Source organism: Camellia sinensis, chromosome 6 (genome assembly GCF_055761805.1).
Source record: "Camellia sinensis isolate YWXY chromosome 6, ASM5576180v1, whole genome shotgun sequence".
NCBI classification, from domain to species: Eukaryota; Viridiplantae; Streptophyta; class Magnoliopsida; order Ericales; family Theaceae; genus Camellia; species Camellia sinensis.
This window is the reverse complement of record NC_138966.1, coordinates 11703945-11729555: the sequence shown is the minus strand read 5'-3', so window position 1 is coordinate 11729555 and position 25611 is coordinate 11703945. Positions and strand designations below refer to the sequence as shown.

Below are 25611 nucleotides of genomic sequence, written 5' to 3'. Positions count from 1 at the left end.
GAAGTTTCGAATCATATGTTCATTGAAGAAGAAGAAGAAGAAATTGCAAGTCTAATTTAGAAAGTTAAAACCATAAATCCTACAATGAAGCCCTAAGAGCTACTGGGGAGGCCTAAGCCGAAAAAGCCTTACTTACCACCTAACTACAGTTCTTCCTCAAATTCACATGACTTTCTAAAACTAATTTCTAATTGCAAGCATACACGATTAAGTAAGCCATAGCTAGACATTCACAAAGTTGGTTAGCTTTTGTGATTCAGCAATTTGCTCCATCTCTGACCAAAATGTTAATGTCTTTCCACAATTAATCCGACCCCTGAATGTCAGGAACTATTCAAACTAGATATTTGACTGCTCAAAGGGCACACGAACATAGAGTCTTCCATGCAGGCTAACAATGGCTGATGTCTGGAGTGGATCAATTCTAGCAGGTAAACTCACCACCTGAAAACCAGAATGCAAACTTCAAATCAAAATATAAAGATGGAAATGCTGAACTAGTGATTTGTTAAACCCTAAGGCCCTATTTGATTCAAAGTTGTTAAAATCGGGATCCTACGTTGGATCGTTGGAAGTGTTTATAGGATCGGATCGTAGAATCGGATCGAGGATCGTAAGATCCTACCGAAAAAGACAAATTACATAATAATTTAATTTAAATAAATATTTCTTATAAAGTATACACAAAATGAGCCTATATTCTATTAAAAAGAAGTGAAGATAATGTGAAAAATATAATACTCTATATAAAATGTACATATAATATTATGCAATAGAAAACTCAACGGTAAAAGTTTTGTATTTCATCAAAAAAGAATTTGAAGAAGAAGAATTCTATAACAAAATACTTTACAATCTACAATAATGCATAAAAAGTGAAGAAAAAATATTTAACAAAGTTGGATATGAAAATAGATTGAGAACTCAAAAGAGTAGCTTAGTCGAATGATAAGGTTTGTCGTTAGCATCCCTGGTGGAGCGGATTCGAGCTACAAAAATAATTTCTCCAAAAATTGGGATAAAGTTTCAATCATCTTACCCTCCTTAGACTCCGCTAAAGCTAAGTTTGTTTTTTCAACTATTTAATTTTCTTAAATTACTGCAATATTTGAATGTTTGTGTTAGAATTCACCACACCTACTACACCTACCACCAATTCACCCTTACCTACTACACTCCACCTACCACCTCCACTACCATCTTCACCTACTCCCAAATCCTCTCCTATATAAATCCTTGTAATATACACAACATTTATGTATCAAATAACAATCAATAATACAGTATTTTTAACGTGGTATCAGAGCACTAAGATTTAGGCCTATTTTTTTTTCTCACCGGCGGGCAGCCGGCCGGCAACTTTACCTTCGCTGCCCGCTGGAATTTTCTACACTTTAACTTCGAGTTCTTCGCCATATTGCTCCCGAGTCTCCGGCGGGTTTGCCTTCATATCGCAGCCCGACTCGGAGCCTTCCTTGCACTGCCGAAGGAATACTTTAATCATCAGTCAGCAACTTTTTTTCCGACAAGTCGTTCGCCGGCAAGTCCATCGCCGCCGTACACTCCGGCCTCACAGACATGGATCAGCTGGCAGACACCCCCACCCGCTGCTCCCACCACCGTCGCGCCCAGTTCGCGACCTTCTTCCGGTTCCCCGACGACATCCTCCTTGACGACTTCCAACCTCTTTCTCTCTCTCTCGTGGTTCCACTTTCCAGCCCACGTTTTTGATTAAACCCAGCCTCTGCTAATAATAATAATAATAATAATAATAAAAATCCATTCACACGCACACAGAACAACACATCCCCACTCACCTTTTTTTATTTTCTTTTAAATATATATAGCCGACACTCCATTCCCACGCACACAGAACAACACATCCCCACTCACCTTTTTTTTTTTATTTACTTTTAATATATATATATATATATTTATTATAATATATTGCACAGCCTTTTCCACTTCTGCACCATCCATATTCCCCACATCCTTTCCTTTTGTTGGGCGTTACCCCAACTTTATTTTGACACCTCATTTTTCCATTAAAAAAAAAAAAACAAAAAAAAAAAACAAACAAACAAACAATTTACACATTTGCCCACAAACCATATTTTATTCATCTCAGGGCTAACCCCGATCACCATTTTACACAAAAAAAAAAAAAAAAAAAAAAACCCAAACAAAACAAAACAAATCCAACACCCACAAACAACAGATTTGTTTTCTTTTTCTGCAGACGGTCATCCACCGACCTCACTTCTTCCTACTCTGCCGCCGGTCTCTTCTTCTTGCCTCCGTCCTGGGCGGCCCTTGACGGTGTTGCCTCCGTGTTTTCTTGTCCACCGAGCACGTTCACTCCCCCATACTGCTCCTCCACTGCAGCATATGGCGGCCCTCCAAATCGGAACATCACGGTGGCCTTCCGCTTCAGCTCCTTGTTTTCTGCCCTTAGCACGCTTATCTCTGCTCGCGCATCCTTATACATGCGTTGGAGCAGCGCCAGCTGGGAGTTTAAATGCTGCACCTCATTTGTCCTACTCTGCAGCCGGTTCGACAAATTTGTGACCGCCGTCATGCTTTCCACACATACCTTCAAAGTATACTGATTGGCCTCCACATCCGACAGCACTGCCATTCTTTGCTCCACAGACCGCATCGGAAAGTTCAACGGAGTATACTCCGGGGCGCTTGGTTGAGTTTCCAGTGCCACCGCACCAGTTCTCTCTCTTGTTGACTCGTTGAGGTCGGGAAAGAGGGTGAGCAGCCCGCGGGAAGACGATGAAGCCATTTTCTAGGCAACAGAGTGTTATAGACTCTCTCTCTCAGAGTGTTACAGACTCTCTCTCTCAGCACAACGAAGAGTTTTTTCAGACTCTCTCTCTCAGCACAACGAAGTTTTTTTCAGCGGGTTTTCGCAGCTTTTCTCTGCCTCAGCCTCAGCATCAACCTTGGTTAAATAGCCAAGGCAGCCACGCGCATCGCGCGCCTCTTGCCACCAGCCGACAAACGGGCACGCAAGCCAAGACGCCCACGTGCCTCGCCATCATGTCCGGCACACCTTTTTATGGATTGGGCACGCCTTTTGATGGCACGCCTTTTGAAAAATTGAGCGCACCTTTTGAGGATGCGATTTTTTATGGGTCCGACAAGACTCTGTAAACTGTCCCGACATTGATTCCGGTTAGCTCCTTTATGGGTCCGACAAGACTCTGTAAACTGTCCCGACATAGATTCCGGTTAGTTTCTACAAGGGTCCGACAAGACTCTGTAAACTGTCCCGACATTGATTCCGGTTAGTTTCTACAAGGGTCCAGCAAGACTCCGTAAACTGTCACAACATTGTCTTCTACAACGGTCCGACATGACCCCATAAACTGTCTTCTACAACGGTCCGACATGACCCCATAAACTGTCTTCTACAACGGTCCGACATGACCCCATAAACTGTCTTCTACATCGGTTTGACACCCCCATACAGTGTCCTCTACAACGTTATGACACCACCATACAGTGTCCTCTACAACGTTATGACACCACCATTCAGTGTCTTCACCAATGGTCTGACACGACCATACAGTGTCTCCTATCCTTTTTTTATTTTTTATGTATTTTCTTGTTTTGTTCCTCTCTCCAAACTCAAGTTGGTTAGTTTCTATCCTCCTTGAGTTTGCGGGGGGCTGTTAGAATTCACCACACCTACTACACCTACCACCAATTCACCCTTACCTACTACACTCCACCTACCACCTCCACTACCATCTTCACCTACTCCCAAATCCTCTCCTATATAAATCCTTGTAATATACACAACATTTATGTATCAAATAACAATCAATAATACAGTATTTTTAACGGTTTGTTTCCTAGTTCGTTGTTCTTAGTCTATTTGATTCAATACTACTTAATTTTTATTATTTATTTTGACCACATAAATTGGTATTTAGACAACAAATATAAAATTTACAATAAAATGTCATACAATACAAAACAAGGCTTGTAAATTAGATCGGATAGGAATGGATTCGAATCGGGATTCCACGATCCTATAAGATCCCACTACCAGGATCGAAAGATCCTACCTATAAGGAGATTTTTACACGATCCGGATCGATTGTACTCAAATGGATCGTAAGATCGTAGGATCGTAAGATCCGGATCGGGATTCTGATAACTATTTTGATTAGCAGGATTAACAGTAATAAAATGTTCATAGAATGCCTAGAAGACACAGTGTGGCTTTTATTCCTCATGAGTAGATGAGCCATGTCCAATTCTAGCAGGATGAAATGCGTGTTTTATGTCTTAAATGACAATGAACATCAAAGAAGTGAAAGATTAACCTTTTTAAAGGCTGTGATACCCCAAGGATTGTCAGGCTGCTCTGGTTGACCTGTAATGACCAAACGTCCGGCTGGATCTGATTGAACTCGCACCTGAATCCACAAAGAAATAAGGTCATCAATACTAGAGACCTGAGATCAAATGCCAAGGTGGGGGAGGCTACCACCCATCCCAAGTCAGTGGTCCAATATTTCCTTCCCTTTGAAGGAGGCCTAGATTGAAGAGAGAGAGAGAAAGAGAGAGCTGCTAACCTATGGGACAAACTTTTATCACTAGAGTAGGTCTTAGTAATAAAGAGCTTCCACATTAATTATTGAAACACAGTTTCCTATTGCCAAAGGTAGCATCATAATTGATTGAAGAACAGAACATATCAATGAGACATATTAATGCTCGTACTGGATTTTATCAATGATTTCATTAAAATGGGCTCCCTAAATTATCACTATCCCTGTATCTGCTCTGTGACTATAATCGTGCAAATAAATTTTGCGATAAAACAGCTATAGAATCAATTTTTATATTACATCAAAATAAGGGCAAGGAGAAAAATATGAACCATAAAAGATGAATGAAATGACAGAAAATATATGTTTCGCAATAACAAACCTCCTCGCGCAACAGCCCAGGGACCAGAGCATAAACCTCGAAACAATCTTTCTGTGCATAAAGATAGCACAACTAGTTAGAACTTCAACAGAGGAAACTCAAGGATGTAGTAGTATTTCAGTTGGTACAATTCTAAAAGAAACATACAGTTTCGCGCACATTGATCTTCACCCAATCAGCAGGGGGGCCAATATCAGCAACATGTGTCATCAGCCTAGCAAATGAAGACAGTTCAGAGTATTTTCAAAAGCCGGGGAAGAACACCATGTAATGATGGGACAAGAACTTCATTTGTTAATTTTGCCAGGAGACGTTAAGGAAAACAAATTTCAGCTTTCTTTTGAGAGTAATGGTTGACGATGTTTTGTCCTCAAATACCACAATAAGAACAAAGGTTGTCATGCTCATCAGATTTCCCAGGTTAAGCAAGGTAAATGACTTAACTACCCAAACTATCACCCAGATGACTAAACAAAAGTCCACCATCATCTTTAAACACGGAGAATTGTGCCAAACAGAATGAACATAAACAAATAAGCAAGCCCTCGCGTGTAGATCAAACATGCACAGGGTACAGCCTTTTACACTCCAGAACTGATAAAAGTTGAGAGATATATATATATATATAATATAAAATAAAAAATAAAAAACCTTTTAAAGCTAATTGTTTTATATCACAGGAAACCAGAAAGATCATTTATGAAGTTCTATGGTTTTATGCCTCTACTCCAAATAACTGGAATTAGAGATTAAAAGTTGAAGGGCACACAAAGAAAAAAGATTCATTCGTCATGGAGCATGACAAAATAAGAGAGAGAGAGAGAGAGAGAGAGAGAGAGAGAGAGAGAGAGATAACTCTGGTATGATCACAAAGCATGCCAAAAAGAAAATAAGAACTGCTGGTATGATCACAACCACTAATAAAACAAGAAGCAATTTGAGAATTTCATATGAAGCTCACTGGAGACAATGTCTACATTATACAACATGAGAAAAAAAAAATGCAATAAATTAAGAAATCATCAACGCCTTAACTGTTTAGCTGTTTCAGTTCGCGCAGCTTTCACAGGATACTCCAACTCTGTTGGTCTCTTGTTTTTAACTGAACCTGAGTTAATTAAACAAATTCAAATTGAAAATGAGTAGTGGGAACCAACATTGCATAAGATCTATATGCCCTGCCTTCCTAATGTGTAGCACTGTACACATTAACATATCTTACAAATAGCTTACAAAAAATTACAGACACACTCAAGAGCAGGGTTGGACATACAGTCCAACATCCCATAAATTTAACCGTTCTTTCTGAGTGTCAGTAAGATTTTTAGTAAGTTCTATTACAAAAAACATCTTTCAGTGAGAAAGCATGCTGTTCTGTAAAAACTGTGGTAGGCTAATATTTAAAGAACAATGATCTTAGGAGCATACCGATGCTTTTGAGACTTTTTTCACGCTTCGGCATATTATTGAAGTTCTTGTCCTATCCAATATAAAAATATAATTAAAATAAATATAAAATGCATGAATATAACAGAATAGATCAAAATTACTATGGGAAAAAAAAATGAGTAAGTAAGAAAGAAAGAAATGACTCTAGAGGTATGGAGTTCCATCAGACCTTAATAATAGGCTCACCGACTTCACCATAACCAAAAAGACGCTGAACATGCCAACCCTGCATGGCACGAGCTGCAGCATCCCTTCTTGCCCTGCCTGATCCTTGTGCTTGGGAACCATTTGCCTGCACAGGTAATTTAGAACATTCAATTTATGGAAAGGGGAGGGAGAGGGGGTGTAGCTAATGTGTCTTCCCAGCAAAACCAAATCCTTATTAAAGGTTAAATACAGCATTGATAATGTGATTTCCTAACAAATCCAAAGCTACATTTTCAACTTTTGAACAACTTTCCTAAATTGGATAAAAAGAAAAACTACTTTCCTAATGCAGAACTAGAGAAGTGAGCATTTTTATAAGACCCTTTTTGTCAGGTTAGTTTGAAAAACAATGATTAAGCCATCATCTTCATGACATGGCTAGCATTCCATTCCTTCTTGAGAAAAACAGAGCTCTCAAACTATAAAAAATAAAAATCAAAAATCAAATGTACTTCGTATGGTTGTTAATAAATTATTCATAAGTGGTTCACTTATACTCGGTGGGAGCAGTGTTATTAAAGGCGATAGGCGCACCAAGGCGCCAAGGTCTCCTGGGACCTAGGCTCAAGGTGCAAGCTTCACCGAAGTGAGGCACACCTTGTACGGAAAAAATATATATATAATTTAATATAAGTAAATAATTTAGGGTTCAACATAAACAAAATGAAATGTTAAACATTTAGTGTTTTTTTGGAAATTAAGAATTAGGGCTAATTTTTCTTCTATCATTGATTTGAGATTGAATACCCAATATATTGGCATCTGTAATAAGAGTAGGGATCTTCTGTAGTTGCACCATATTAAATCAATGATCAGATTTTAAACAAAACTAGTTAAAGCAACAATAAAAAAAACCCACAAAACGCAAACCTTGGGCCAGTCAGGCGCCTTATCACAATCGCCTAGCTTGAAACACTACAAGGCGCAAACCTTGGGCCTAGGCGCACCTTTAATAACACTGGGTGGGAGGGTACTTCACATGCATTATTGTCTGCATATTCTAAATTTAGTTGTGAAGAATGGCTTGAGGTAATAGGCAAAGAAACTGAGAAGATTCATGAGTGTCCATTTTTTGAGGGCAACATAATCACGGACCAAATTTTTTTAAGAGACGGATACGTGAGCATTCATAGTAATAAGAAGATAGCAGTTGATTGTAAAACTCGATGGAATTCAATATATTTAATGCTTCAGATGGCAATTATTTGAAAAGATATGTTACCAAGGGTGAAGCAATGTGAGAAGCATTATATGTGTATAGCCCATTACAAATTGTTGTTTTCCAAAAAATTGTGAGATTAGTGAGTAGTTGTCTAAGTGGATAGTATCAAGGTTGTTAAAATCAGGATCCTACTTTGGATCGTTGGAGGTGTTTATAGGATCGGATCGTAGAATCGGATCGAGGAACGTAAGATCCTACTGAAAAAGAAAGATTACATAATAATTTAATTTAAATAAATATTTCTTATAAAGCATACACAAAATGCGCTTATATTCTATTAAAAAGAAATGAAGATATTGTGAAAAATATAATACTCCATATAAAATGTACATATAATATTATACAATAGAAAACTCGATGGTAAAAGTATTGTATTTCATCAAAAAAGAAGATGAAGAAGAAGAAGAATTCTACAACAAAATACTTTACAATCTACAATAATGCATAAAAAGTGAATAAAAAATATTTAACAAAGCTGATATGAAAATAGATTAAAATCTCAAAAGAATAACTTAACCGAATGATAAGGTTTGTCGTTAGCATCCCTGGTGGAGCGGATTCAAGTCACAAAAATAATCTCTCCAAAAATTGGGATAAATTTGCAATCATCTTACCCTCCTTAGACTCCGCTAAATCTAAGTTTGTTTTTTCGATTATTTAATTTTTTTAAATTACCGCAATATTTGAATGTTTGTTTCCTTGTTTGTTTTTCTTAGTCTATTTGATTCAATACTACTTCATTTTTATTATTTTATTTTGACCACATAAATTGGTATTTAGACAACAAACATAAAATTTACAATAAAATATGTCATACAATACAAAACAAGGCTTGTAAATTGGATCGGACAGGATCGGATTCAGATCGGGTTTTCGCGATCCTATAAGATCCCACTACCAGGATCGAAAGATCCTACCTATAAGGAATTTTTTACACGATCCGGATCGATTGTACTCAAATGGATCGTAAGATCCGGATCGGGATTCTGATAACCATGGATAGTATGTGACAGTGATACAAAATTAAGCTTGTGGAGTATTATTTTCCGATCATTTATGATTATGAGGCTCTAAGGGAGATTGAGAAAGTTCATGAGATTAGTTATGAATGAGTTGCGTAAGTTTTAAAAGGCTATACTAAAGCTCATCTTGCCTCGAGGCTAAGGTAAAACACATCAAGGCTTTGAGTTTTAGGCTATACTCCTCAAAGGCTTGCACACAAGGTTTTAAAAAGCGGCCGCAACCGTTACGTAACGCCGTTACGTAACGGTTTTGGTGGTTACCGCCACCCGTTACGGCCGCTTTTGCAGTGTGATTGAGATTCACAGGTGTGTTGGCCGTAGCGGCCGCTATAGCGGTCGTAACGGTGCCGTAACGGCCTGTTACGTACCGTTACGTAACGGTTCCGAACTGCTTCTTTAAAAAAAAACATAAAAAAAAAAAACTAAAAATAGGGAAAAGGTGATAGAGAGAGAGAAGAGGGAAGATGAATAATATGTTATTGAATTGTTGAAGCTGTAAGACCTATGATATTCTATTCAGCTACTATCAGTCAACCATTTTGTTTGTTTGTATGTATCTATCTATATATTATTTGAAAATCATAATAATAATGTGATCATTATCAATTTGGCTTGATTAAAATATATATATATATATATATATATTTAGACTCTTATTTATTCTCTTACTTTTGTCTTGGTTTATCTTATATATAATAATTAGTGATTGATTTTTTTATAAAATATCTAGAAAACATAACACCTATAATTATATATTAATAGATATTTTACACATGTCAATTTTTATTAGTTTATTTTATTTTTATTTACAGGTTATCTAAAAAGAGAATGAATATTCAACTGATCCAAACCCCCCCAAAAAAAATTCTTTATAATTTATTTTTTAATTTTTATATGATTATATTAGCATGTCTAATTTATTTTTTAAAAACTATTCAAGTTAAAATTTACATATGCTTCTACAAGTATAATAATTAAAAAATAAATTTATACGTCTAACTCCAATAATTTTTTTTTTACCACACGTGTAATATGGATTTATGACATATAGTCATTAATTAGTAAAATAAAATGTAAAAAACTCAGTTTATAATGATTTAAAAATATGAAATATATTGAATCATACTTAAAAATTTATAAAAATTGATCAATATTTATTTTAAAACCCAATAAATATGATTATGGAAAAAAAATATGCGTATCGGTAAGTTTTTTTCAAATTGTGCGAAAAATAAAAAAATTCACGGTTCCGGTTACCGCAACCGTTACGCTACGGCCTTTACACCCCGCAACCGCAACCGCGGCACCGCCACCGTTACAGCAACCGCAACCGCTTTTCAAAACCTTGCTTGCACATCACAATTTAAGGTGTGCGCCTTGTATGCCTTTTGCGCATAAGCACATAAGGAGTATGCACGTGAAGAGGTTGCCCTAGACTCTTTTTAAACATATTCTTGAAGATGGTTTAAACATAAAAAATAAAAATAAAAATAACATAAAATAAACTCTTTTTGCGACCATATGCTATAGGAGTAAACAACCAATCAAAAAAAGGCACAAAATTAATACTCAAGTGAAAAGCTCAATCACTAAAGATAAGAATATCAATTTCACTTTAAACGAAGACAAGCTTCCTATGTTGCAATGAAATGTTCAATGCCTTACGCTTAGTTTGGTTAGATAGATAATATAGGAAGGTGAAAAAACAAATAAAGAAATAAAATCTATGTGTTTGTTTAAATAGAGTCTTAAAAGTAATGGAAACTAAATTTTTCTACACAACTCAAATTAACCTGTAAGTTAGGCTAACAATTTCTTGCAAAATATATATAGGGAAATTTATTTTTTCCTACAAATCTTGAAAAAGTTTATTTTTTCTTTTTTGTCCATGTTTCTCTCCATAACTCTCTGTTATGCATTGATTATATTTTTTTCCATCGTTTTCTTACAAAATTTTTCATCTATGCAAATGGATGCAAGAAAATAAATTTTAATTTATTTTTCCTTTTTCACTTTACTTTCTGCCATTTTCATTTTCTATCATCCCTTTCTTTCTAAACAAAGCAAGTCTTACGAAGAAAGTATTTACACCTTTATATTTAAACTTTATTTTATTTTATTTTTTACTATTTTAAAATATTTAATTTATTTATTAAATATTAAATTTTAAAATTTGAAATGCTTACACCTCGATACCTTTTGGGCTTACGCCTCGCCTCACGAGGGGTAAAATGCTTCGAGTTACGCAGTCGCCTTTAAAAACTAATGAAAGTGAAGTTTAAATTAAATGAAGTAGTTGGCTTAAACTTCAAGTTTGATTGAGAGTAATAGTTCACAAACCGCACATGTGAGATAGGAGCTGGATCATTACTAGAATACTTGGCCGTTTATGTTTTGCCTCGTACTTCTGATTTTGATGTTTTGAGTTGGTCAAAGACAAATGGTTTAAGTATCCTACTTTAAAGTTGATTGGTCAAGATGATTTAAGCATTCCAACATCCACTGTTGTTTCAAAGTCGGCATTTAGCATAGGTGCTATGGTGGCAAGTGTTCTTTGTAGTCGACTTATGACACTTTGGAGGCTTTGATGTGCACACAAAATTGGTTACATTGTGAAATTGAAGGTAATAATCTTCCAAAAGGAAGGTATATTTATTTTTCATATTTTGCCACATGTATAATGCAATTTGATACTTTATGTGCATAGTTAATTGTTCTACTACTGAATCAAATTGTATATTCACCTTTGATGATTATACTGAGTAGGGCTTCTGCTCTCACTTGTTATATACTAAGGTAATTGGATGCTAATTTGCTCTGTTCTAAAATAATTTTATACAAAATAAAAAATAAAAAATAAAATCATTGTTTCGAAGTGTTCATGTAAACTATAAATTTGTTTGTTTATATTGCAGGCATGGTTCTTGGTCTTCTTTGGAGTAAGGAAGTAGAGATGGGTTTGTGGTTTCTCTCTGGTTGTGTCTTGTTGGTGTTTTGTTAACATTCCATGTCAGTTTGGTATAACATTCCATCTAAAATAGTTTGGTATAACTAAAATCATGTCAGTTTTCTATTTAACATAATTAAAATGTGCATAATTGATATTAATTACATAACTATTTTTAGATTAACTACCTTTTTTTTAAAGGACCTGCTGAATTGTATCAAAGCATGCCCTTTAAGGACAAACCATGACCATCATATTTAGAAAACAGGTGGACCAACTGTACGAGAGGTTGATGTGCACTACTTATTAGGATTTCAGTCATAATGTATTCACAAAGTAAAAAAGGAAAATTAAATTATTTAAGGAGAGACCTAAATTTAAATGAGGGGACCAAAAAATCCTCACAAAAATCTAGAACATAAACGAAAGATGACAAAAAAACTAGTGTTTGTCAGATATAGTCCATCGAATAGAAGGACAAACTTCTACGTAGTGACAAAATTTATCTTACCAAGTATAAAAAGGAGGGCATTAACAGACAATGAAGAAATGCCCTACATTAGCACAACTCTCGCTAGTTCAAATGAAAAAAGACAATTGCAGGGTCAGCATACACATGCAAGCAACTTACAAGGCAAACCTACACTATATTTGACATCTAAATATGCCCTTACAACTTCTGCTTAGACAGATCCTTTCCCACTAGGTATTTGTGTTTTCACGACCATGGACTTGAAAGATTTCTTGAGAGACGTCTGCATTGAAAGACCAGGGCTTTTGTTTATAGAGGAAAAAAGATGAAAATTACAGGATAAGTACAAAATTTTCACAAATCAAGCAGTTTGCATAAGCATCTTGCTATAGCATACTCTAAAATTGAGGTGAATCCTCTCTGTCCTAGTCTTTGGACATTCAATAATGAGGAATAATTGGTAATAATAGCATAGACATTCTTCTTAATCCTTCAAATTAGCCGCACAACTCAGCCACTTAATTCCTGTTCATTACCCTTTCTGTTGAAAAATAGTAACATTCTTATCACATTCAAGTTCTAAATTGTAAAAAAATATTGCTATATTTGAATCCACAACAATCATTTGTACCCTGCAACTTTTAATCATGCTCTCAGCACCTAATGCATAATTCCTCCATCAAGAAACTTGACAACTCCAATTAACAAAACCCACCTGGAATCTAATCCTAGGTAGCCTACATGTTTGACATGTTCTCCAAATCAAAGCCCTCTACCGTAAAACCACCATCTATAATTTTGAAATTTTTGAGACCTGCACAGGTACCTGTCTTAAATCACTTACATCCAGGGCACATACCGAATATTACTTAATCTTCACATAGTTCATTCAAGGACATCAATTGAAGTCAGTAAACTAAAATATACAAACTTACTTCATTTTCAACACTTAAAGGCTCAGGGAGGGCTGCAACGGCAAGTTGGAGCTCACCACTTTGACTCTTTTGCCTTTCATATTCCAGAAGTGCCTGTACAAGCAGAAAAGAATCAGGGAACAATAGGTTCCTTGCAATGACCTAAAGGTAGTGTTCCTAATGATCAAGCCAACAGTATAAAAAGCTAGAGCAACTAATGAGATAGAAAATGCTACAAATTGCTGAATCAAACAACAGCAGGATTAAAAAAGATGTAGCAAGAAATATCTATGTATGCTGCCCATTCAAGACACATGGCATACATCATAGTGTACACCAAATGGTCACTTTAAGAGACAACCAAGAGTCATTTTTGAAAATGGATCACTGTAGCAATCTTGTAAATAATAGCATTGCAGCAAATCACCAGAACAATGGCGCATGATGTGCTTTCCAAACAATGATTGGTAAGAATATACATCAAGTATAAGGCCACCATAAGATGAGAAATGCTAGAGACCCACAAATTCACCCACCAAAACGTAGCAAGGGAGTTGGGCCTCTTATATGATCAAGTGTGTGAAAAATCAAAAGTTGACACCTATGATGCCACATCATTGCGGGTTAAATTGGGTCTATTAGGGATGGATACTTTAGAAGGAACCGTGTATGTGACCCACACTATTGGACACAACACTCCTACCATACTACTAAAAATGTGTCAGATCTGTAGCCCACCATGTCCAAAAACTTTCCTAAAGGGATTCAATATCACACACATGATCAAAAAAAGTCAAACACGTGTGACAGAAAGAGAATCTATTTTTCTTTTTGCTTTTTTTTTTGGAAGGGGGAAGGAAGGAGAGGGGATATAGAGAGGTAAAAAGGAAGGGGGAGAAGAATTCTAGTACTAGTAGTAGACTAGTAGTATCCATAAAAAATTATGTAAATGATATCTGTTGAGAATCATCTTTTAAAGTTATGGATTTACTTACAGAAAATAGATAATATCAATCAGGATTACATATTTGCCTCACATAAAATATATACAGTTACGAAAACAAATAAAGTAGATATTTATACAAAATATATATATATATATATGTATGACTATATTATTTTGCCTATCAAGCAAATGTCAAAAAGAATTTACATTCACGGCATGCCCATGCTCAGTGTCCTTGCCACACTGATAATTTGAAAAACAGCAGCCAAAAAATGCCTGTCTGATTTGTTGAACAGAATGACAAACGAATCATACAGGCTATGTGGTGCCCCACATCTTACTTGTTCACATACATATACAACGTGTATATCCAAACACAAATTCTTCATGTGCATGCCATGATACCATAGTGATTAAAAAAGATAATAGAAATCTCAAAATAACCCCACTTTACACATTTGTTAAAATAAACTGATTTCAATTCTAAAGGAAAATAGTACTAAAGGTCCATTTGGGATGCTAAGATTTCAGCCAAAAAGCCACTAAAAAGTCAAAAAGCCAAAAAGTTTTTAACGTATAAAAAAAAGTCTCGAATTCTTTCTCATTCTCTCTACTTTTTGCACCTTTTTTTCATAAGAAGCCAAGAAACTATTCCCAAACATTTCAATTTTTTTCACCTCACATTTAAACCAAAAAGCCACTTCCCAAACCAATCCTAAGTTCATCTTAAACCTTATGAAAACAAAATATGATTGTTTCATTTAAAGTGGTTTCCAAATATCTGGCGAGTTATTTGGGGCATCTACCCCCCATCATTGGGAAGACATGCACATACATTTTTGTGTCTACATTAATTCAAACATCTTAATCTCAATCAACTATTTTTCAATTGGCAAGAAAAAGAATGAAAATGGATAATAGAGAAACTCCAATGCAAATCTATTCCTCCCTATGCCATCTAAATTCTTCACCAGAAGAAATCAGAGGCACAAACAACAATGAAGCAATATATATATATATATATAATTTCAAACAAAAGATAGAAGAAGCAACATATTTATTTCTCAAAAGAAAAATAAGAAGGATTTAAAATATATATATCTAAAAACAGTTTTTCCATTGTCCTCATTAAACTTTGTCCTACCATCAGGGTTGGCTAGGAAACCATGCATGGAATGCCTAGTAGCTGAAAACACATCATGTCCTAACGCACCTTATCTTATAGGTTGACAAACCGTCCTTTTTTATTTGACGCCACACAGATTTAGACTATTGAATAAGGTTTAGGACCTCTGATTTGATTCCCTTTTTTTAGAACTATTGTTAAAACACTTTATAAAAGCATTTAAGGACGTTTTAAAGATAAGATAACACCTCTAAGACCGCTGCTCTTGACATTTGGAAGGAATAGAGTAAGGCCTTTACCGATTCTAAACAACACTTATTCTGCCTATTTGGTGCCTAACATTTTAAATCGTATAAAAATACTGACATTCTAGAAGGGGGAAATCGTTTAATAATATAAGCATTACCTTCTCATAGAAAATGCGAAATGTCCAAGAGACTGTTGTGCAGGTCCTGAGAGAGAGAATAAGGGGATCAAAGGAAATCAACTTAAAACAGAGAATAGTTAGAAGGAAAAAAAAAATGACATTAATCACCACAAAATTATTTCAACATCCAAAAGATCGTTGGTAATCATAGCTTTATAGATTGTTCTAAAAATTGATTACATGTCTATTTAGTATTTAGTGGACCTTCAAAACAAAAAATTGCAGAGGTAGCAACAAAGAAAGAACAGGAGAAAAGGGGGGCAAAATAAGAAGTTTGTACATGTTGGACAGGTATAAATATGTGTTCATGTGTGTAGTTATAAATGAACCATCATGACATCCTTACTTTGGGGGGTGGAATGACTCTCCCACCTGCCGCCATAACTTGGATCCAGTTACCTGCAAATACCCGTAGTAGAAGTGGACACGTTAAATCATCATATTAACAAATATCTCCAAATCCCAGCCATAGTGAAATTAAATAAATAAAATTTCTCAAGCACTCAAAGCAATGAAAACTCGGCAAACAGGTGAACTCAATCAAGTACTATAATTAAAATATTACATCATAGTAAATATACTTAAGGTTGACCTAATGTCTATCTAAATTTGGAGTACTGACAGATTTGCTTCATAACTAGGCGTGAGGAAGACTGCAAATCAATCTACTTATTATTGAAGATCTTACTACACATTTTGATGATAAATGATTTAAATCTTAATCTTAACATTAACAATTTAATATTCGTTAGAGAGGGAATCCATAGTGAGATAAAACTTTCCATGAATTTTAAAAACAAAATTTTTGTATAACCGTAAATAAGAATTTGTGTATAAGACTACTTGTGGAACAACAATTCATATAATGTATTATTTCCTTTATTGAAAAAGTACAGATTTTATACCCAACAAAATGATTCCAAAGGTAACCAAAAGGTATCCAATCACTATGTCACTTACAAATTACAGTTCATAAATGTAAAAGAACACTAGATGAGAAATTATATGCCTCCAAAGATGAGAACTTCAAGGCTCCAAAGAAGTAAGCTCTATCTCCACCCAAAGGTGCTAAGGTATCTCAAGCTAACTCACACAAAATAAAGGTATGAACCTCTTTAAGATGTGATTTATTTATTTATTTATTTTTGGAACAACTTTGAGATGTGATTTTGAGAGTAAAAAGGGTATGTGCATCTAAGAAGCACGGACACTTGTAAGAAGGCAACGTATCCATGTCATGTCAGTGTCGGACACCAACACTCTTTAGACACTTCCTCGACACAAGTCAGACACTCTTCAAAACGTGTCATATTTTTAATTTTTTTTTTAAAAACCCGGACACTCCTTGGACATTTGGAAGACACAAGCGTCTATCACTTAAATACACATGTCAATCGATTAGACACAACTGAAACTAAGTATAAGTTTGAACAAAACAACATAAGATACAATAACAAAACAAAAATCATATAAATTTATAAGAATTAGTACCATATTGCATTTTTTATTATCTTTGAATACTATATTCACATATATATAAAACATATAATAAATATATAAAATTATATATTTCATGCGTGTCCCCACGTGTCGTGTCCTGCATTTTTTGAAAATTAGCATGTTGGCATGTCCATGTCGTATCCGTGTCGTGTCACGTGTCTGTGTCCATACTTTTTAGATGTGCACTCAGATAGATTTTTTTTCTTATCAGAAAATACTACATAGCCTAGCCATTTCAATGACTATAAACGGCTAGTTTCTAAAAAAGATTCTCAGCATGGTCAACCATAGTGGTCAACCACATCCATCAAGATTGTCGACCACACTATAGGACACACTTTCCTAGACTTTAGACCTACTCATGGTTGACCAAGTTGACAAAAATAAGGCTTTTTTAGTCTTTGCTTGTCCTAACTTGGTCCATCCCTTGTCCAAATCTTTCTTCATGTCAGTGAAGCTCTTCTATAAAATTTATCCAGGCCAAGAACGTCTCTCATAGCACTTCAAACTTCCAATGTGCTCCCCTTATGGTAGTGACTTTTTCTACCTAAGTTTACTCATACAAGTCATGAAATTGCCAACTTGATATTAATCCTGGCACTAACAATGAGCCACTCATTTAGCCTTGCACAAAAGATTTTTACCTATAAAGTCATGTTTGAAAGCATAAGCCATTTTTGGTTCCAAAAATACATAGTACCATAATCGACACTTCCATTGGAATAAAGATTTCCTCCTCCTTATTTTTCCGACATAGTTTCTTTCATAATTTGTTTGAATTCTATAATTTATCGAAAAAATAATAATATTTTGTTTGTACTCTATAATTTATCAAAAAAAATAATAATAATTTGTTTGTACACTATAGTAAAAAGCATTAAGATACCACATGCAACTAGCATTTTTCTCATTAATCGAGGAAAATACAATACTCTTTCCTTGTTTGGTGATCAGGGTACAATTAAAAAATATACAAGTCCGTATCACATCCATTTTAATCCAACATCATATTCTTGTCTCATGTGTAATCCTCTAAAGGGGCCGTAGAAGTCCAATTACAATTTATTAATATAAGTTCCAAAAAAACTAGGTCATATACAACATCACACTCTTTCCTCACACCTATTCCTCTAGCAAGGCAAGAAAAATACAATTAAGAATTATCAATATAAGTTCCTTAGATACTAGCATCATAGGCCTCTTTAAATGAGACACTCATGTAGTTAAAAATCGATTGCCTACCCCACCTCTCACTTTTAAATGCCATGGAAGCACTTAATCAATATGCAACAGAATACAGCAGCTTCGATCACCTATTCCACCTCCCATTTTTAAATGCCATGCAAATGTTTAACCAATATGCTACAGCAGCTTTGACACAGACGCTATGCTTCTTATTAATATCAATAGTTGTTAAACCATATATTTCATAAAGCGAGAACAAAGCTAGCGTATAAGACACAAAACTAAGATGGGTTGGCCCAACAATAAGGCACACCGTTACCGTTGCGAGTTCGAGTCATAGAAATAGTCTTATGAGGGTAAGGCACGTACATCTTGCAATCTCAGACCTCGCTTCAGCTAGAGCCTTGTACACTGAGTCACCCCTTTTTATCAAACACAACTGTTACTTGTTCAAAAATTATTTCCAAAAGCAACTTGCTCAAAACCATGATTTAATGAACCATTTTAATCCAACATTTTGAAAAATATTAACCCCATTATCAAGATTACTGAAATACATATGTAACAGCACACAGTGTCATACTGAGTTGTCAATTTTGTGTCATACTTTGATGAATAAAATCACTTACTAAATGTTTTATTACTTTTTTAGAGAATGAAAATGTAGTGATGAGATGTTTTGATTTATATAGATACACCATTTTCTAGGAGGGAGAATGTACAGGAATGAACTACAGAAATAATTGAATGATGAAGCAAGGAGATTACTCTATATTTGCTTAATTTTTTGCGCTAGAAGTACATTTACATTTTTAATCTAACTGAGAAAGATTTACAAGTTACCCCGAAGTGTTGTGAGGTTATGTTCATAATAATTTAGTAATTTACCATCTCATGTACCCAAACAGACCTCTATGAATATTTAATCCTCCTCCACTCCAACTATTGAAAGATTTCCCAACACACCATCTATGCTAATACTACTATAGACATCAACAACATCTAATCATGTTCTAGATTTTTACTCAATTGCTCAAGGCTATTTGAAAATAATACATGAAGCTTTTAAAATCATGACAAAAAAAATATATAGAAAACATAAACGAAGAAGACATGTCCATACCCGATCGTAGCCACCCAACTTGGTGACGGCTCTCCATAACCTAACACCAATGACAAGCACACAAAAGGTTAGCCCATGCCTAAAACCAGCTAGGTACCACTGATATGCACACTCAAAGCCGTGGGAAAATTACTTGAGGCAGTTTAGTGGCTGCCCATAAAACCTAGGGGGTTTAAATTCCATGGCCCTTTCTCTATAGAAACTCTCCAGCTCCTTCATGAATGCTGCTTGGTCCTCTGCTGTTCCAGATTCATCATCCTCTGCCATCTGCAATTCAAACAAGAAACAGCTGCTTAGAAACCTCTGGATTATCATGATGTCGTTCAATTTTCAATCCCCCAATTTCTTTAAACTTCAAAACATCTTTCTGTCTTCTTCTTTTTCTTTTTTTTTCTCTATTGTGGATTTTTCAGGGTGTACCTTTGACTCATTCAACCCATTCTTGGATGTTTCCCTAGTGTCGTCTTCAGCTTTTGCGTGAGAACATTTCACAAGGGAATTGGGTGTAACAGGTTCAAGCTGGTTAGCAGGGCGAGTATCAGGACCCGCACTTTTATTTTCTGGCACCTTTTTAAGACCAGTGTCAACTTCAGCAGCAACAGCGATGGCAGCAGTATCATTTTCAGGCTCAGCTGGTGCATGCAATTGCTTGTTCTCGCCAAGGGTATGGTCCTCCGCACCATTTTCATTAGGGTTTTGGTCCTCAGGCACTTTCTCCTCTGACCTTATTTCACCGGGGTATTGATCCTCTGCGACTGCCGCAGCAGAATGTTCTTCTCGTTGCCGTTCAACTTTGGCATCAACGAGGTTGCTCTCACGAACATCAACCGCCAATTCCTGGCCCGGTTTATCACTATCCTCCATCTCCAACTCGCTTACGCTTATGTAAATTCTAAAGTCTACAAGCAAATATAATATTATATACAAGAGTCACAATACTGTTGTTCGTACAAACTAAATTTGAAAAAGGCAAAAAAAAGAAGAATTTTTAAATTCAAAAAAAAATTAAAAAAACAGCATGCACTGTATAGAATTAGATGGGTCTAATCCGAACCACAAATGTATCTTTCAGAGAAAACAAACCCTAGTTTCTTTAACCCAAAAAATAAAAGGCCCTTAAGATTTGAAATCCAGGGGTCAAAATGGAAATCCAAGATAGAAGGCGAATTTTTTTGTCATGATGAGAAACGGCAACAATCGTAGCAAACATATTTTAAAAAAGAAAAAAAAAACAAATAAAAAAGAAAAGAAAGGTTGGTTGGTAAAGAAGCGTGCATTGTGAGTGTGAATCTTGCCTTGCCTGTATCGGAGGGAGCTTCGTGAGATGGAACAGCCAGAGCTTTTTACAATGGAAGAAGAGAAGAGAGAAGAGGAAAAGGGGGTTGAAAAGAGAAGAGCGAAGCTAGCCTAGGGTTTGAGTTTTGGAAGTTCAGGCGAGGCGAGGCGAGGCGACGCGACAATGAAAGAGCAATACACGACTCGTATGTATATGTATATGTGAGGTGTATGTAATGTTCGTTTGTGATTGAGTAGTTAAAGTAGAGAGGTGGGGCTTTCTTACGCTACGGCGGAACGCCTCTGGCCAAATCGCGGCGGAAACAAGAAGAGAAGAGATAGCTCACCGCAGGCAGGCCGCCTCTGGTTCTGCGGTTTCGTAGTGGTTCCGAGAACGGGTTTGCCCAACAATTTATTATTGGGGTTGTTTGTTTTTAGCTTTCCAGATTTAATTTATGACTTTTAGTTTTGAAAAAATTATTTTGGACTGTTTGGTTAAATTTATTTCAAACAGTTTCTGATTCTAACAGTTTATTATAATTTCAAAAAAATTGATTCTGAGAAGTTGTTCACCCCTTACTTCTGATTATCAGCTTCTGCTGTGGACATGTTAACTTTTTGTTCTACTCTTAAATTTTTTTATTTTTTATTTTTTTAAAAATAGAAAAAGATCCAAATGGACTATAGATTATTATTATTATTTTTTATGAGAAATGTAGACAAACAAAAAATAAAAATTAATTGAAAAAATTATTTCACAGCTTATTTAACAAACACTACTCAAAAACTTAAATCTATAATCCAACAGCTATACCAAACATATTAACAACTTCTTATTAAAGTCATAATCTATAATTCGTTAAGTTATAATCTATAAGGTGTTTTAACAACTACTCCAAACGAGGCCATTATATAATATCAGCGAGAAAATTTTGTACGCCGATAGGTACATGTCATGTGGTATTGATTTTGAGGGTAGGATCCATTATATTTATGTAAATTATTTAGGGAATAATAATAGACATATATATTTATAATTAGTGAAAGATAGTATCATATAGTATTCTATTAATATACAAAAATTTCTCAATATATATTATTAGTAAGAAAAAATTACAATGACATTCCTCCTTAGCTTTTGTTTAATATAGATTCCTAACATTTAACGATTTTCACTTATGATTGTTTTGAAAATTGGGTTAAAAATTTCTTTCGAATTTTTAACTCACTTTCCTCTCACGTAACAAAGTTAAAAAGTAACTTTTAATTATCTTTTCAAAACACCCCTTACCCTTTATTTGATTAGAATGATGTATTTATCTCTTAATTTTTATACATATAAAAAAATATAAATATTTTATTCATATCATTTTAAAAAAATAATAATTATCTTCTTTGATTTGACTTACACAAAAAATTGAGTTTTTTTTTGTTTATTTTTCTTGTTTTTTAATTTTTACTAAATTTTTTAATATTTTAAACAATTTTTTTTATTTTTTAAATATACCTAATCTAACTATGCTTAAAAAGTATAATATTTTGTGACTTCTTTTTTAAATTCACTAAATATAAAAAATATATATATAATTCAATACATTATCTTATTTTGTTGTATTCAATGAATTTTTTTTAAATTTTTTATACAAAGTTTATATTTTTTAAATATATCTAAATTAAATTGATCTAATCTAAATATAATGATGGAAATAAAAATGAAAAATTATATTCATATATAAAAATTTATACAAAAAATATAATAAAAATATTTTGATAGTGATATTATTGTAAATATAAATAATATTTATGAGTGTTTTATTTTAAAGTGAAATATCACCATTAAACTATAACATTGTGTTTGAAAATTCTATATAAAATTTATGTTTATATATCATCACTCAATAAAAATATGTTCAAATAGAATTTAATGATGAAAAGTTGTAGAATGTAATCATGATGATAGGAAAAAGAAATTGTAGGAAGAAGGGGGTCATTTAGAAAATTTTAGGGTATGGCATCAATAATTCAGAAGACAATTTGTAATCAGATTACAAACCTCAGAGAGAAAAATTTTCAAATGTGAGGAAAATCTGTATTAAGGGCTGGTTTGACATCCTTCAAAAAAGTCAAAGAGTTACCAAAAAATATATATATATAAAAAGTACAACTCACTTCTCACGTGAATTGTACTTTAGCTGACTTTGGTTGGACAAAGGGAATAGGCAGGTGCACAAACAAGACAGTATTATTCGGCCCGTGGGGGCCCATCGCGTATCTCGTTTTGATAATCTGAACCATTTAATATGTAGAACTCGTCAAGTACTATCTGCTTGTAAAAAATCACGTTAATTGAATATCACTAACTATTTGATCAAATCAGTTTTGTATAAAAAAATGATGGTATTATAGTTAACGATTGACAAAAAACTAATCAGATTAGATAGTTATCGATATCCGATTAAAGTGATTTTTTACAAGCATATAATACTCAACGAGTTCTACACATTGTTCGGTTCCGATTAGCAAAACGGGACCCATGGTGAGCCCCCACAAGCCGAACAACACCGTCCAATTCAATACCCGAAAAGGAGGTAAACATCTCATATACACTACTCTGCACAATGCTGTCACCGTACTACCCACCATACTACCTACTCGCCAAAAGGCTTTTCCTATATACTAATTTATGCAATTTTTTAATACACATTTTTTCGTAAAAAGTTAAAAAATTATCTCAAACAACCATCTTTTCCTCAACTTTTTAGTTCAAAAAGTCAAAAAATACACTAATTTAGGACATCCCAAACAATCCTTAAATAAAAATTTTAAGAGGTGTAAATGTAATTTAACCTATTTGTAAAGTCTAAATTATACCTATCACATATATAATATAAGTAAAAACATTGTGCCTTTTGCACTTAGAAACCTCAATTTAATTTTTTTATATTTTTTTGAATTTTTTAACACTTAAAATATATATATATATACCATTTTGTGAATAGTCTAAAATCTAATTTACATAAATTAAGTTAATTTTTAAATTCTCTTAATCATTGTCAATAAAATATTGATATTATTTTCTTAAATTTTGTAATTTCAAAACATGTAATGATATAATTACTATTTTTAGTTTCGAAAATTATGGTATGAAATCTATATCTATACTAATATATAAAAATAGGGTATTGTTATTAAACCCAAAAATTAGACTTATTTTTCAAATTCAATGATGTGGCAACAAATTAAAATATGAAAGACAACTCTCTCTCATATCTTCTCTGATCATTTTACTAATACAACATTATGTCTAAAAAATGAATCTAGAAAGTAGGTTTATATATCATTTTCCATAAAAATATTATTGGGTCAATCAATTTAAAACTTCTAATCTAAAATTTTTAATATTTTTTAAATAATAAAATACAAAAATACATGTATCATAAATTCATTAGTTATTTCACATTAATTATAATTATTGATATTTTTAACTATTACGGTAATATATTTCATCTTTCAAATTGTTAAATGTATGATTCTTTTATGACATTGATATGAAAAATAAATCAGAATTTTAAACTATAATAACAATGGAAACTTAGAAATCTCAATATAATTTTCTCATGTTTTTTTAAATTTTTTAATACTTAAAATACACATATCATTTTGTGATTAGTCTAAAATCTAATTTACATAAATTAAGTTAATTTTTAAATCCTCTTAATTATTGTCAATAATATATTAATATTATTTTCTTAAATTTTGTGATTTCAAGACATGCAATAATATAATTACTATTTTTTGTTTCAATAGTTATGGTATAAAATTTATATCTATATTTATACTTCCATCTTTACTATTATATGAAGGCGCTGTTTGGGAAGCTCGAATTGGAGCTAATATAGCCTCATTTGCAAAACAGCAGTGATTTAGACCCCCTCAAACTTCAACCCCCACCACCTCCACACACACGGCGGGTGGTGATTGGAGGAGGAGAAAAAAAAGAAAAAGAAAAAGAAAAAGAAAAAGTGACCAATTAAAAAAGAAAGGGGGTCAAAAGGGGGTCCCAATCTTTATTCTTTACAAAATAAGCCAAAAAGCCCAACTATTCAACCTTTTTCATTAAAATATATATATATATATAGGTGCAGCTGCCGGCAGTGTAGGCACAGCCTACACTGTCAACTAGACAACTTGTTACATCAATGGGTAAATTACGATTTTACCCCTTTACATCAATTTAAAAAAAATATATTTTTAGGGACAAATTTGTCATTTTAACTTCAAACGTCATTTTAACTTCAAACATCATTTCAACATATTTTTCAATACAACAACTCAAATAAAATCCATCTCATCTTCCCAAACATAAAAACTAAAATAGCCAAAAAGCCAAATAGTCTACTAAAATAGCTACTTCCCAAACGAGGCCAAAAATAGAGTACTACTATTTAAACCCAAAAGTTAAACTCACTTTTCAAACTCAATTATGTGACAACCAATTAAAATATGTAAGACAACTCTCTCTCTCTCTCTCACACACACACATCTTCTTTAATCATTAACTAATCATCTCACTAACACAACATTATGTCTAGAAAATAGGCTTATGTATCATTTTCCATAAAGATATTATTGGGTCAATAAGCTTAAAACTTCTAACCCAAATTTTTTTAATATGTTTTAAAATAATAAAATACAAAAATACATGTGTCATAAATTCATTGGTTATTTCACTTTAATTATAATTGTTGATATTTTAAATTATTATGGTAATATATTTAATTTTTCAAACGGTTAAATATATGATTCTTTTATGATATTGATATGAAAAATAAATCAAAATTTT

The 25611-nt window shown here is 33.7% G+C and overlaps 1 protein-coding gene across 1 annotated transcript; it reads right to left on the bottom strand.

Moving 5' to 3' along the window:
* Window positions 1–21200, bottom strand: LOC114318899 (ARID/BRIGHT DNA-binding domain-containing protein). Its single transcript, XM_028265877.2, has 14 exons — window positions 21116–21200; window positions 19914–20392; window positions 19627–19760; window positions 19494–19533; window positions 16032–16084; window positions 15665–15710; window positions 13208–13300; window positions 6572–6694; window positions 6382–6433; window positions 5989–6061; window positions 5101–5167; window positions 4954–5004; window positions 4344–4436; window positions 1–444 (listed from the first exon to the last, which is right to left on the bottom strand). The coding sequence occupies exons 2-14, from the start codon at window positions 20355–20357 to the stop codon at window positions 340–342; spliced, it is 1374 nt and encodes a 457-aa protein (XP_028121678.2). The 5' UTR covers window positions 20358–20392; window positions 21116–21200; the 3' UTR covers window positions 1–339.
* Window positions 21201–25611: the final 4411 nt, after the last annotated feature.